Raw genomic sequence first — 12,153 nt, 5'->3', positions numbered from 1 at the left:
TATCGTGAGGTCCCTGGATATTCAATACATATCGTATCGTGAGGTCCCTGGATATTCAATACATATCGTATCGTGAGGTCCCTGGATATTCAATACATATCGTATCGTGAGGTCCCTGGCTATTCCCAGCCCTTTATTTAACATTACAACTATCTGCAGAAAAACACCCGACCCCACTGATTGTTTTTGAACAGTAAAAAGACAACACCACTGTATCTATTACTACTACATGACAGGAAAACACACACCTTACGTGTTACTGATAAAAACACACTCTCTAGCATTATATATTGCTTACATTACCTACATGATCTATTGCTAACATTACCTGTTGCTTACATTACCTTTTACTTACATTATTTACATGGGCTTGTTCCCTATATATAGGGCTTGCACTACTTTTGACCAGGGCTTGTTCCCTATATATAGTGCACTACTTTTGACCAGGGCTTGTTCCCTATATATAGTGCACTACTTTTGACCAGGGCTTGTTCCCTATATATAGTGCACTACTTTTGACCAGGGCTTGTTCCCTATATATAGTGCACTACTTTTGACCAGGGCTTGTTCCCTATATATAGTGCACTACTTTTGACCAGGGCTTGTCCCCATATATAGTGCACTACTTTTGACCAGGGCTTGTCCCCTATATATAGTGCACTACTTTTGACCAGGGCTTGTTCCCTATATATAGTGCACTACTTTTCACCAGGGCTTGTTCCCTATATATAGTGCACTACTTTTCACCAGGGCTTGTTCCCTATATATAGTGCACTACTTTTCACCAGGGCTTGTTCCCTATATATAGTGCACTACTTTTGACCAGGGCTTGTTCCCTATATATAGTGCACTACTTTTGACCAGGGCTTGTTCCCTATATATAGTGCACTACTTTTGACCAGGGCTTGTTTCCTATATATAGTGCACTACTTTTGACCAGGGCTTGTTCCCTATATATAGTGCACTACTTTTGACCAGGGCTTGTTCCCTATATATAGTGCACTACTTTTGACCAGGGCTTGTCCCCTATATATAGTGCACTACTTTTGACCAGGGCTTGTCCCCTATATATAGTGCACTACTTTTGACCAGGGCTTGTTCCCTATATATAGTGCACTACTTTTGACCAGGGCTTGTTCCCTATATATAGTGCACTACTTTTGACCAGGGCTTGTTCCCTATATATAGTGCACTACTTTTGACCAGGGCTTGTTCCCTATATATAGTGCACTACTTTTGACCAGGGCTTGTTCCCTATATATAGTGCACTACTTTTGACCAGGGCTTGTTCCCTATATATAGTGCACTACTTTTGACCAGGGCTTGTTCCCTATGGGCCTGGTTAAAAGTAGTGCATGGAATAGGTTATAGGGTGCTATGTGGGACGTACACCTACAGCCCCTTTCTCCTCCGCTCAGTGGATCTCTGAGCTATTTATGTACCCCTGCTGCTCTTTAAACCTGGGGCATTTGACACCATTTGACCTTAGCTGTGCTTAATTGAGCTTGTCTGGTGCAATGGAACCAGAGGAATTAAAGTGAAAACCCCACCCATCAGGCACGCCATGCCAGGCTCAAGCAAATGCTCAACAGTATCTGAAAGATTTTGAATACTATTTGAACTCAGGCAGGTCTGCTGCTCTCACTGGGGAGAGGAGAGGGGAGGGGAGGGGAGGGGAGAAGAGGGGAGAAGAGGGGAGAAGAGGGGGAGAAGAGGGGAGGGGAGAAGAGGGGAGGGGAGAAGAGGGGAGGGGAGAAGAGGGAGGGGAGAAGAGGGGAGGGGAAAGGAGGGGAGAAGAGGGGAGAAGAGGGGAGGAGAGGGGAGAAGAGGGAGGGGAAAGGAGGGGAGAAGAGGAGAGGGAGAAGAGGGGAGGGAAAGGAGGGGAGAAGAGGGGAGAGGAGAAGAGGGGAGAAGAGGGGAGAAGAGGGGAGGAGAGGGGAGGAGAGGGGAGAAGAGGGGAGAAGAGGGGAGAAGAGGGGAGGAGAGGGGAGAAGAGGGGAGAAGAGGGAGGGGGGGAGAAGAGGGGAGGGGAGAAGAGGGGAGGGGAAGGAGGGGAGGAGAGGGGAGAAGAGGGGAGGAGAGGGGAGAAGAGGGGAGGGAAAGGAGGGGAGAAGAGGAGAGGGGAGAAGAGGGGAGGGGAAAGGAGGGGAGAAGAGGAGAGGGGAGAAGAGGGGAGGGGAAAGGAGGGGAGAAGAGGGGAGAGGAGAAGAGGGGAGGGGAGAAGAGGGGAGGGGAAAGGAGAGGAGAAGAGGGGAGGGGAGGGGAGGGAGAAGTGGGGAGGGGAGAAGTGGAGGGCTGCTGTTCACTTACAGTTGATCTCTGAGCGAGTTCTCTCTGCTCTGGAGTGTTTGTTGGTGGAACGGATGGTGTGTCTCACTGCTGAAAGAGGCTGGAGGGAGGGGGAGAGGGAGAGAGGGAGAGGGAGAGGGGGAGGAGAGAGGGAGAGGGGGAGGAGAGAGGGAGAGGGGGAGGAGAGAGGGAGAGGGGGAAGGAGAGAGAGGGGGAGAGGGGGAGGGGGAGAGGGGGAGGGAGAAGGAGAGAGAGGGAGAGGGGGAGAGGGGGAGGGGGAGAGGGGGAGGGGGAGAGGGAGAGGGGAAGGAGAGAGAGGGATAGGGGGAAGGAGAGAGAGGGAGAGAGGGAAGGAGAGACAGGGAGAGGAAGAGCGAGAGGAGATAGAGAGAAAGAGAGGAGAGAGAAAGAGGAGACAGATAAGGGGGTAGCGGGAGAGAGAGCGATAGCGGGAGGGAGAGAGATAGGGGGAGGGAGGGGGAGAGAGAAAGAGAGGAAACAGAGAGACATCAAAATTAGATAAGCTTCACAGTAAAGGAATATAAATACATAACATGACACTACACAAAATTAAATCATGTCATAAAATGCTGTTATCACATTATATATGGGATCATTCCACAGAAGTGGTGCAAATTGATGCTTCGCTAAGCCCCGACCCAGAATCCTAGGCAACCAATTGCAGCTCTCCAATGGATAGCAACTGTCGTCGAGTCTGACACCTCAGGCAAGCTCACGTTTAAATCACATGAAAGCCAGTGAGGGCTATGGCAAAAACAGAGTTTAAATGGCTAAATAATTGAACAGTGCATGCACCAGGAGTACTTGCTACTGTGATTCCTGAAATGCAAAACAGAAATGATACTTTGTTACATTGTTTGCTAGCTCAGCTGGTTAGCTAGCTCACAGTCTCATTGACCACCAAACGTGGCTGACGCTAGCTAGCCACTTAACATAACTTGTTTTCTCAGAATGTATGTTTTATTTGTCACATGCTTCGTGTAAACATGTGTGGACTAACAGTTAAATGCTTACTTACGTGCCCTTCCCAAAAATGCAGAAAATAAATAAATATATAATAATAATACAAAAGCAAAAACACTAAAAGTAATAATAGTTACACAATGAGTAACGATAACTTGGCTATATACACGGGGTACTAGTACTGAGTCGTTTTGCAGGGGTACGAGGTAATTGAGGTAGATGTGTATATATAACTAGAAAAAAAGTGACTAGGCAACATGATAGATATTAAACAATTTTACCAGGTTCCCATGAAGCAATTGTTATGACAGTCCAGCACAACATACCCAGGAGTTTCCTGATTAGCAAGGGGTCGTCTGTGTTTAATTTAATTGTGTATTAGAAACAGTTTGAGATCATTGTGAGGGGATTTCGCCAGTGTTTGAATGGGGGAATTGGACTTCCCGGGAAAATGTTGTCTGAGATGGCAACAGTAGGGCCCTATAAAATACATCAAGAGACCACTTTTGAGGTCGGGGTAAAATCTATGAAATGTAGATTTTCGGTTGTAGTTACCCTTTAATTCAACTGTGCACCAACCAGAGACCGTTGTTTGGTTTGTGATGTTTCTGTAGCGCTCATGTGATTGCAGAGTTTTGCAAAACAAATGGCCACTGGATTGATGCAAATCATGATATCATTCTGCCTGGTTGGCATAGGCTACTTTGTAGTTAACATTTAATTGAGAAGGTTTTCGGGAACCTTTCCATCTACCAGAAGACAGTCGTCATTACATTAGCATCGTCATTACATTAGCATCATTGCTAACGGCTACACAATGTGGTAGACAAACGCGCACGCACACACACACAGACACACACACAGACAGGCAATTCCTGTGCCGTTGCCTCTTTGAAAGAAAATACGAATCACTGATGCATTTTGTTAATGTCTTATGATAATCTTGGGCAAACTAATACATTCAATACATTTAGTTGATTAGGGAGCCATTTTAGACTGGGCCGTGGTTAGTTGTCTAGGGAGCCATTTTAGACTGGGCCGTGGTTAGTTGTTTAGGGAGCCATTTTAGACTGGGCCGTGGTTAGTTGTATAGGGAGCCATTTTAGACTGGGCCGTGGTTAGTTGTCTAGGGAGCCATTTTAGACTGGGCCGTGGTTAGTTGATTAGGGAGCCATTTTAGACTGGGCCGTGGTAAAAAAAAATTGTAAAGTGGTTATCCCACTGGCTATAGGGTGAATGCACCAATTTGTAAGTCGCTCTGGATAAGAGCGTCTGCTAAATGACGTAAATGTGCCCTTGAGCAAGGCACTTAACCCTAATTGCTCCTGTAAGTCGCTCTGGATAAGAGCGTCTGCTAAATGACTTAAATGTAAATGTAAATGTTAGTTGATTAGGGAGCCATTTTAGACTGGGCAGTGGTTAGTTGTTTAGGGAGCCATTTTAGACTGGGCCGTGGTTAGTTGATTAGGGAGCCATTTTAGACTGGGCCGTGGTTAGTTGTTTAGGGAGCCATTTTAGACTGGGCCGTGGTTAGTTGATTAGGGAGCCATTTTAGACTGGGCCGTGGTTAGTTGATTAGGGAGCCATTTTAGACTGGGCCGTGGTTAGTTGATTAGGGAGCCATTTTAGACTGGGCCGTGGTTAGTTGATTAGGGTGCCATTTTAGACTGGGCCGTGGTTAGTTGATTAGGGAGCCATTTTAGACTGGGCCGTGGTTAGTTGATTAGGGAGCCATTTTAGACTGGGCCGTGGTTAGTTGATTAGGGAGCCATTTTAGACTGGGCCGTGGTTAGTTGTCTAGGGAGCCATTTTAGACTGGGCCGTGGTTAGTTGATTAGGGAGCCATTTTAGACTGGGCCGTGGTTAGTTGATTAGGGAGCCATTTTAGACTGGGCCGTGGTTAGTTGATTAGGGAGCCATTTTAGACTGGGCCGTGGTTAGTTGATTAGGGGAGCCATTTTAGACTGGGCCGTGGTTAGTTGATTAGGGAGCCATTTTAGACTGGGCCGTGGTTAGTTGATTAGGGAGCCATTTTAGACTGGGCCGTGGTTAGTTGTTTAGGGAGCCATTTTAGACTGGGCCGTGGTTAGTTGATTAGGGAGCCATTTTAGACTGGGCCGTGGTTAGTTGTTTAGGGAGCCATTTTAGACTGGGCCGTGGTTAGTTGATTAGGGAGCCATTTTAGACTGGGCCGTGGTTAGTTGATTAGGGAGCCATTTTAGACTGGGCCGTGGTTAGTTGATTAGGGAGCCATTTTAGACTGGGCCGTGGTTAGTTGATTAGGGAGCCATTTTAGACCGGGCCGTGGTTAGTTGATTAGGGAGCCATTTTAGACCGGGCCGTGGTTAGTTGATTAGGGAGCCATTTTAGACCGGGCCGTGGTTAGTTGTCTAGGGAGATATTTTAGACTGGGCCGTGGTTAGTTGATTAGGGAGCCATTTTAGACTGGGCCGTGGTTAGTTGATTAGGGAGCCATTTTAGACTGGGCCGTGGTTAGTTGTCTAGGGAGCCATTTTAGACTGGGCCGTGGTTAGTTGATTAGGGAGCCATTTTAGACTGGGCCGTGGTTAGTTGATTAGGGAGCCATTTTAGACTGGGCCGTGGTTAGTTGATTAGGGAGCCATTTTAGACTGGGCCGTGGTTAGTTGATTAGGGTGCCATTTTAGACTGGGCCGTGGTTAGTTGATTAGGGAGCCATTTTAGACTGGGCCATGGTTAGTTGATTAGAGAGCCATTTTAGACTGGGCCGTGGTTAGTTGATTAGGGAGCCATTTTAGACTGGGCCGTGGTTAGTTGATTAGGGAGCCATTTTAGACTGGGCCGTGGTTAGTTGATTAGGGAGCCATTTTAGACTGGGCCGTGGTTAGTTGATTAGGGAGCCATTTTAGACTGGGCCGTGGTTAGTTGATTAGGGAGCCATTTTAGACTGGGCCGTGGTTAGTTGATTAGGGAGCCATTTTAGACTGGGCCGTGGTTAGTTGATTAGGGAGCCATTTTAGACTGGGCCGTGGTTAGTTGATTAGGGAGCCATTTTAGACTGGGCCGTGGTTAGTTGTTTACCTCCAGGTCATCGTCGTCCACCTCAGAGAAGTGTTGGTGGTTATCTGGGTTGTTCATCTTGTCCAGCAGCTCCACAGCTACCCTCCTGGTCAGCCCTGTCTGACCTACAAACAAATGCTGCAACAAGCAGACACACAGATATACAGACAGAGGGAGAGAGACAGACAGACCAACCGACAGACACACAGACAGACACACAGACAGACAGAGACAGACAGACAGACAGACATAGGCAGAGAGGGAGACAGACACAGACAGACAGAGACAGAGGGAGACAGACAGACACACAGACAGAGGGAGACAGACAGACAGAGGGAGCCAGACAAAGGGAGACAGAGACAGAGGGAGCCAGACAAAGGGAGACAGAGACAGAGGGAGCCAGAGACACACAGACAGAGGGAGACACACAGACAGAGGGAGACACACAGACAGAGGGAGACACACAGGCTTTATTGTTGATCTAGGGACACATCAATAACACAATATGGCCTGCACACTAATGCTCCTAATACAAGCTTTAAAAGTGACAACAATTAACTAGGATCAACCTCTGACATATTTCACCACTGAGTCAAAAGAATGATGAGAATACGAGATGAAGACGGTTTCATTTTCACGATCTTTATGACTATGTACATCTCAGAGGAAGAGTCATGTCAACCTAATGCTCCAGAACATTTTAATTAATAACTCCAGATTAATTAGACTATCTAAGGGCTGGTTTACCTGACCCTATTCCTAAAGCACTTTCAATGGAGATTTTACATCGAGCATGCTTTTTAGCCCAGGGCGAGTTTTCATCTGGGTACGGAAACGGCCTTAAGAGTTACACTGAACTGCTTCGTCCCCAGTTGACATGATTTCATGAGGATGTGTCAAGTCAGTTACCGATAGGAGCTTCTCTGCTGTCGGTCTCTTCTTCGGATTCTTGGTCAGAGAGACTTTAACAAAGTTCTGGAAGGCTGTGGACCTGGAGGGGGAGAGAGACTACTGTTACTGACTGCAGTAGTAAAACGGATTGCTCCAGGTCACATGACAGGTGTACTGTACTCACCATTTAGTTTTGTCTTTTAGCTTCGGAGGCTGAAAGCTGCTCTTAGACATGAGAAACAAGGCCCTGGAATAGAACACATCAATTGAGATTAAAATCACGTTATAAAACAATATCCTCTTATTTTACCATCAGTTGTGAGACTTTCGTACACACTGTACTGGGGTGAGTTTCACACAACCTTCCTAGCACTAAGATCATCTTAAGGCCAGTGGTAGGCATTAGGCCAATGACTGACAATAATCTTAGTGCTACAAACACTTTGGGAAACTTGCCCCCCTGTACTTTAAATGGCATCAGATCAGAGGGAATACAAAAGCAGGAAGCGGTGAGTCTAAAGACGAAATGACACGCCTTCAACGGCGTCAAAAGTTTGCGTGCGAGAGTAGAGAGCATCAGTTCACATACACTGCGTAGCCTATGCCAAACTTAAAAGGTCACGGGAATCCATAATAAAACGGTTGTATTTGTTACGTTCGCTATGTAGTCCTTGCCAATTATTGTTGTGTGTTCCTTTTGACTCCACTTATGTCCTATGGGAGCCACCGTACCTGCCTCCTGTTATGTTGGCTCACGAACGTGGAGGAGAGTTGTAGCTAGTACACCCTAGCAGTTTAGAAAGAACTTAGCTAGTCTTGTTAACAGTGTTCTCTCTTGAACGGAGTTCGTCGAGTTACCCAGCCATAAGCCTGCCTAGGCTATACACACCTGTGATTTAAATCAACAAATGGAGGCATAGAGTTATTGTTTTCAAATATGTATTATTGTCACTGGCAGCTAAACCTATCAATACTAAATAGACCGTGAACTATACATGTCACAAGACCTAACAGTGCAACAGTCTGTTCTCGGGTCATTTATCCACTCACTTTACCAGCATTTCTTCGTGTAGAAGCCAGAAAAATACACTCGCTTTCTAATTTGAAGCACACGATGCTCGCGGCCCGTCTGTTTTCTGTCATTCCATACCGTTCATTCTATTTCCAGCGTGTACACACACGCGTGTTCAAGCGCGTAAAACAACGCTTTTCGTTTGAGTTGGGCTTAACGGGGCAGGAGCAGCATTGATTGGTAGATGAGTGAGGAAGTGGAGAGCAGAAACAGCTTTGATTGGTAGATGAGTGAGGAAGTGGAGAGCAGAAACAGCTTTGATTGGTAGATGAGTGAGGAAGTGGAGAGCAGAAACAGCTTTGATTGGTAGATGAGTGAGGAAGTGGAGAGCAGAAACAGCATTGATTGGTAGATGAGTGAGGAAGTGGAGAGCAGAAACAGCTTTGATTGGTAGATGAGTGAGGAAGTGGAGAGCAGAAACAGCATTGATTGGTAGATGAGTGAGGAAGTGGAGAGCAGAAACAGCTTTGATTGGTAGATGAGTGAGGAAGTGGAGAGCAGAAACAGCATTGATTGGTAGATGAGTGAGGAAGTGGAGAGCAGAAACAGCATTGATTGGTAGATGAGTGAGGAAGTGGAGAGCAGAAACAGCAATGATTGGTAGATGAGTGAGGAAGTGGAGAGCAGAAACAGCATTGATTGGTAGATGAGTGAGGAAGTGGAGAGCAGAAACAGCATTGATTGGTAGATGAGTGAGGAAGTGGAGAGCAGAAACAGCATTGATTGGTTGATAAGTAAAGGAAGTGGAGGGTAGGAGCTGTACCTCATTGGGTGCAGGTCAAACATAGGAGGCTGCAGCTCAGCCAGTTCTATTGAGGTGATGCCCACGGCCCAGATGTCACACAGCTGGTTGTAACCTCCGTTCTTCTCCACTGCTGCTACCTCTGGAGCCATCCTGAACAGACAACAGACATATTGCCCATCTTGTCTTCATACGTACACATTTTACATCATCTCCTGGTTAGGACTATAAGCATGGAGCATGTCCTGTACACCTAACACAAGCATGCATATCAGCTTGACCATTTCACTGCTGGTGTTGTACACAGTATGTAAACAGTATGTACACAGTATGTATATAGTATGTATATAGTATGTACACAGTATGTATACATTATGTAAACAGTATGTATATAGTATGTAAACAGTATGTACACAGTATGTATACAGTATGTATATAGTATGTATACAGTATGTATGTATACAGTATGTATGTAGTATGTATACAGTATGTATGTATATATATAGTATGTATACAGTATGTAAACAGTATGTATGTAGTATGTATACAGTATGTATGTATACAGTATGTATATAGTATGTATACAGTATGTAAACAGTATGTATACAGTATGTAAACAGTATGTATATAGTATGTATACAGTATGTATATAGTATGTATACAGTATGTAAACAGTATGTATATATAGGGCCATGACATTATTGTCAGCCGGGGATTGTCAAGCAAATAACTGCCGGTCTCACGGTAATTGACCGTCAATTAACATTAACACATTTAACATCTCCTGGTTTCCACACATAGCCTACAAGCCACTGATGCAGACCTTTGGAACATCTACATTTGAAAAAGTCTAATAAATCCATAGCCTACACCATCACAATAAACCCATTATTTATTTTAGACAGGTCTAAAGAAACACAATATGAAGAAAATGTAGTCTATTTCAGAAGAACAGAATAGCATCCTCTGAGTTGTCCTTATGTTAGGTCCTGATCTGGCTGTGCCAAATGGCTGTGGGCTACACTAGTTCATTTAGCCGACAAGATTTCCTTAGAATTCCGTGGCATTATTTTATATTATTTTATAGAATGAAGAATAGAATTGAACAAAGCTGAATAAAATAAAGGATGTTTTCTCCAAATGATTTGAGGGAGTGGCCACATGCGGCTGTTCTGCGTTGAGCGGTTAACAAAGAAACAGGTCCTCCTATTTCCTTCATTTAGAGTTATTAATGTAACTTTAGTTGTTCTACAAACGTTGGGCTATATGTTTAGATTTTTTAATACATTGTAAGGCTCCATGATGCGACTCTAATGATGATTTGAAAAAAAGTCGCTTGGAAGGCATGAGCTCTGCTTTGTTTTTTTGTGCAGGCTGTACACACTTCATCAGTCTCTCATTCACAATTTGACAAGCACTTGATGATGGCATCCCCTTTGTGTGGCCGTAATGCACCCAAAAAAAAACAACGCTTTTCCCTTGGTCCATTTTCATGCCAGCCTAGTAGGCTATACTCCTGTTTTAAAGCGAAGCAATGCGCTTAATATTAGGAAAGTAGAGAAATAATTATAGTAGGCCTAGCCTATAGAAAGCTGATGGGATCCTCCTCTTTTTAATAGAGGCCATCACTCTGTTTTCTCGCACAAGTGAATAGCCTATAGAAATGTTGAGCAACATGAGCTCATGGGCTATCATGAAGTGTTTGATTTGATTTTCGATTACATTTGCATTGATGTCAGAGTGATTAGAGGGACAATAGAGTGCTGAGTACCAGGCAGTTAGCAAGTTTGGTAGGCTACTAATGACCAGCAGCAGCATCAGAGCTTGGAGAAGCCTAATTACCATGACTAAACGGTCACGTGGAATTTGACTGCCTTCATGACTGCCGGTGTGGCGGTAATACGGTCACTGCCACAGCCCTACGTATACAATTTGTGTGCGCAGTGGTCTAAGGCACTGCATCACAGTGCTAGCTGTGCCACTAGAGATCCTGGTTCGAATCCAGGCTCTGTCGTAGCCGGCCGCGACTGGGAGACCCATGGGGCGGCGCACAATTGGCCCAGCGTCGTCCAGGGTTGGGGAGGGAATGGCCGGCATGGATGTAGCTCAGTTGGTAGAGCATGGCGTTTGCAACGCCAGGGTTGTGGGTTCGATTCCCACGGGGGGCCAGTATGAAAAATATAAATAATGTATGCACTCACTAACTGTAAGTCGCTCTGGATAGGAGCGTCTGCTAAATGACAAAAAAATTAAAAATATAAATCCAGTGAAGAAAAAAATGTCACTGTCTGTCTGCAACACATCTGGTCCTTTTTATCAGCAGTGAGTATCAGTATTGATGAAAAGTCTGTGAGCCGTGGTAAGAGCACTGTCGTGCAAAGCCCTGTGTAGCTCAGTTGGTAGAGCATGGCGCTTGCAACGCCAGGGTTGTTGGTTCGTTTCCCACGGGGGGCCAGTATGAAAAAAAATTAAAATATGTATGCACTCACTAACTGTAAGTCGCTCTGGATAAGAGCGTCTGCTAAATGACTAAAATGTAAATGTAAATGTACAGTATGTACACTACCAGTCAAAAGTTTGGACACACCTACTCATTCAAGGGTATTTCTTTAGTTTTACTATTTTTTACATTGTAGAATAATAGTGAAGACATCAAAATTATGAAATAACACATATGGAATCATGTAGTAAACAAAAAAAGTGTTAAACAAATCAAAATATATTTTATATTTGAGAATCTTCAAATAGCCACCCTTATATATGGTCAACTTCCTGTCTGCTCTGCGTTGCATGGAATTATATATGGTCAACTTCCTGTCTGTATATAGTATGTATAGTTAAGCAATAAGGCACAACAGGCTGAATGAATACAGTCACATCTAAATGGCGTCGTTCGACTCTCTATGGAGAGAAAGAAAGGGTGTGTCCCAAATGGAACACTATTCCCTATATAGTGCACTACCCTATGAGCCTGGTCAAAAGTAGTGCACTATAAAAGGGAACAAGGTGTCATTTGGGACGCACTGTCTCAGAGAAAGACTCACCAGTAAGGAGTCCCGATGAAGGACTTCCTCTTGGCAATGGTGGCTGTTATTTTGGCTGCTACTCCAAAATCAGCTGGAATTAGAAGTGACAA

General features: G+C 44.9%; 1 protein-coding gene across 2 annotated transcripts in view; it reads right to left on the bottom strand.

Annotated features, from left to right (window-relative positions):
* LOC121544581 (mitogen-activated protein kinase kinase kinase kinase 5) overlaps positions 1 to 12,153 on the bottom strand; it is a 141,913-nt gene that overhangs the window by 68,221 nt on the left and 61,539 nt on the right. For both annotated transcript variants that reach the window (XM_041854541.2, XM_041854542.2), the window contains exons 10-15: positions 12,062 to 12,134; positions 9,039 to 9,170; positions 7,388 to 7,450; positions 7,222 to 7,303; positions 6,334 to 6,450; positions 2,311 to 2,389 (exon numbers count right to left, since the gene is read on the bottom strand). In XM_041854541.2, coding sequence (XP_041710475.1) covers positions 2,311 to 2,389; positions 6,334 to 6,450; positions 7,222 to 7,303; positions 7,388 to 7,450; positions 9,039 to 9,170; positions 12,062 to 12,134 — 546 coding nt within the window. The remainder of the gene's footprint in view (positions 1 to 2,310; positions 2,390 to 6,333; positions 6,451 to 7,221; positions 7,304 to 7,387; positions 7,451 to 9,038; positions 9,171 to 12,061; positions 12,135 to 12,153) is intronic.

The sequence above is a fragment of the Coregonus clupeaformis genome, chromosome 29, assembly GCF_020615455.1.
Source record: "Coregonus clupeaformis isolate EN_2021a chromosome 29, ASM2061545v1, whole genome shotgun sequence".
In the NCBI taxonomy this organism is placed as follows: Eukaryota; Metazoa; Chordata; class Actinopteri; order Salmoniformes; family Salmonidae; genus Coregonus; species Coregonus clupeaformis.
This window is presented reverse-complemented; position numbering and strand designations above follow the sequence as displayed.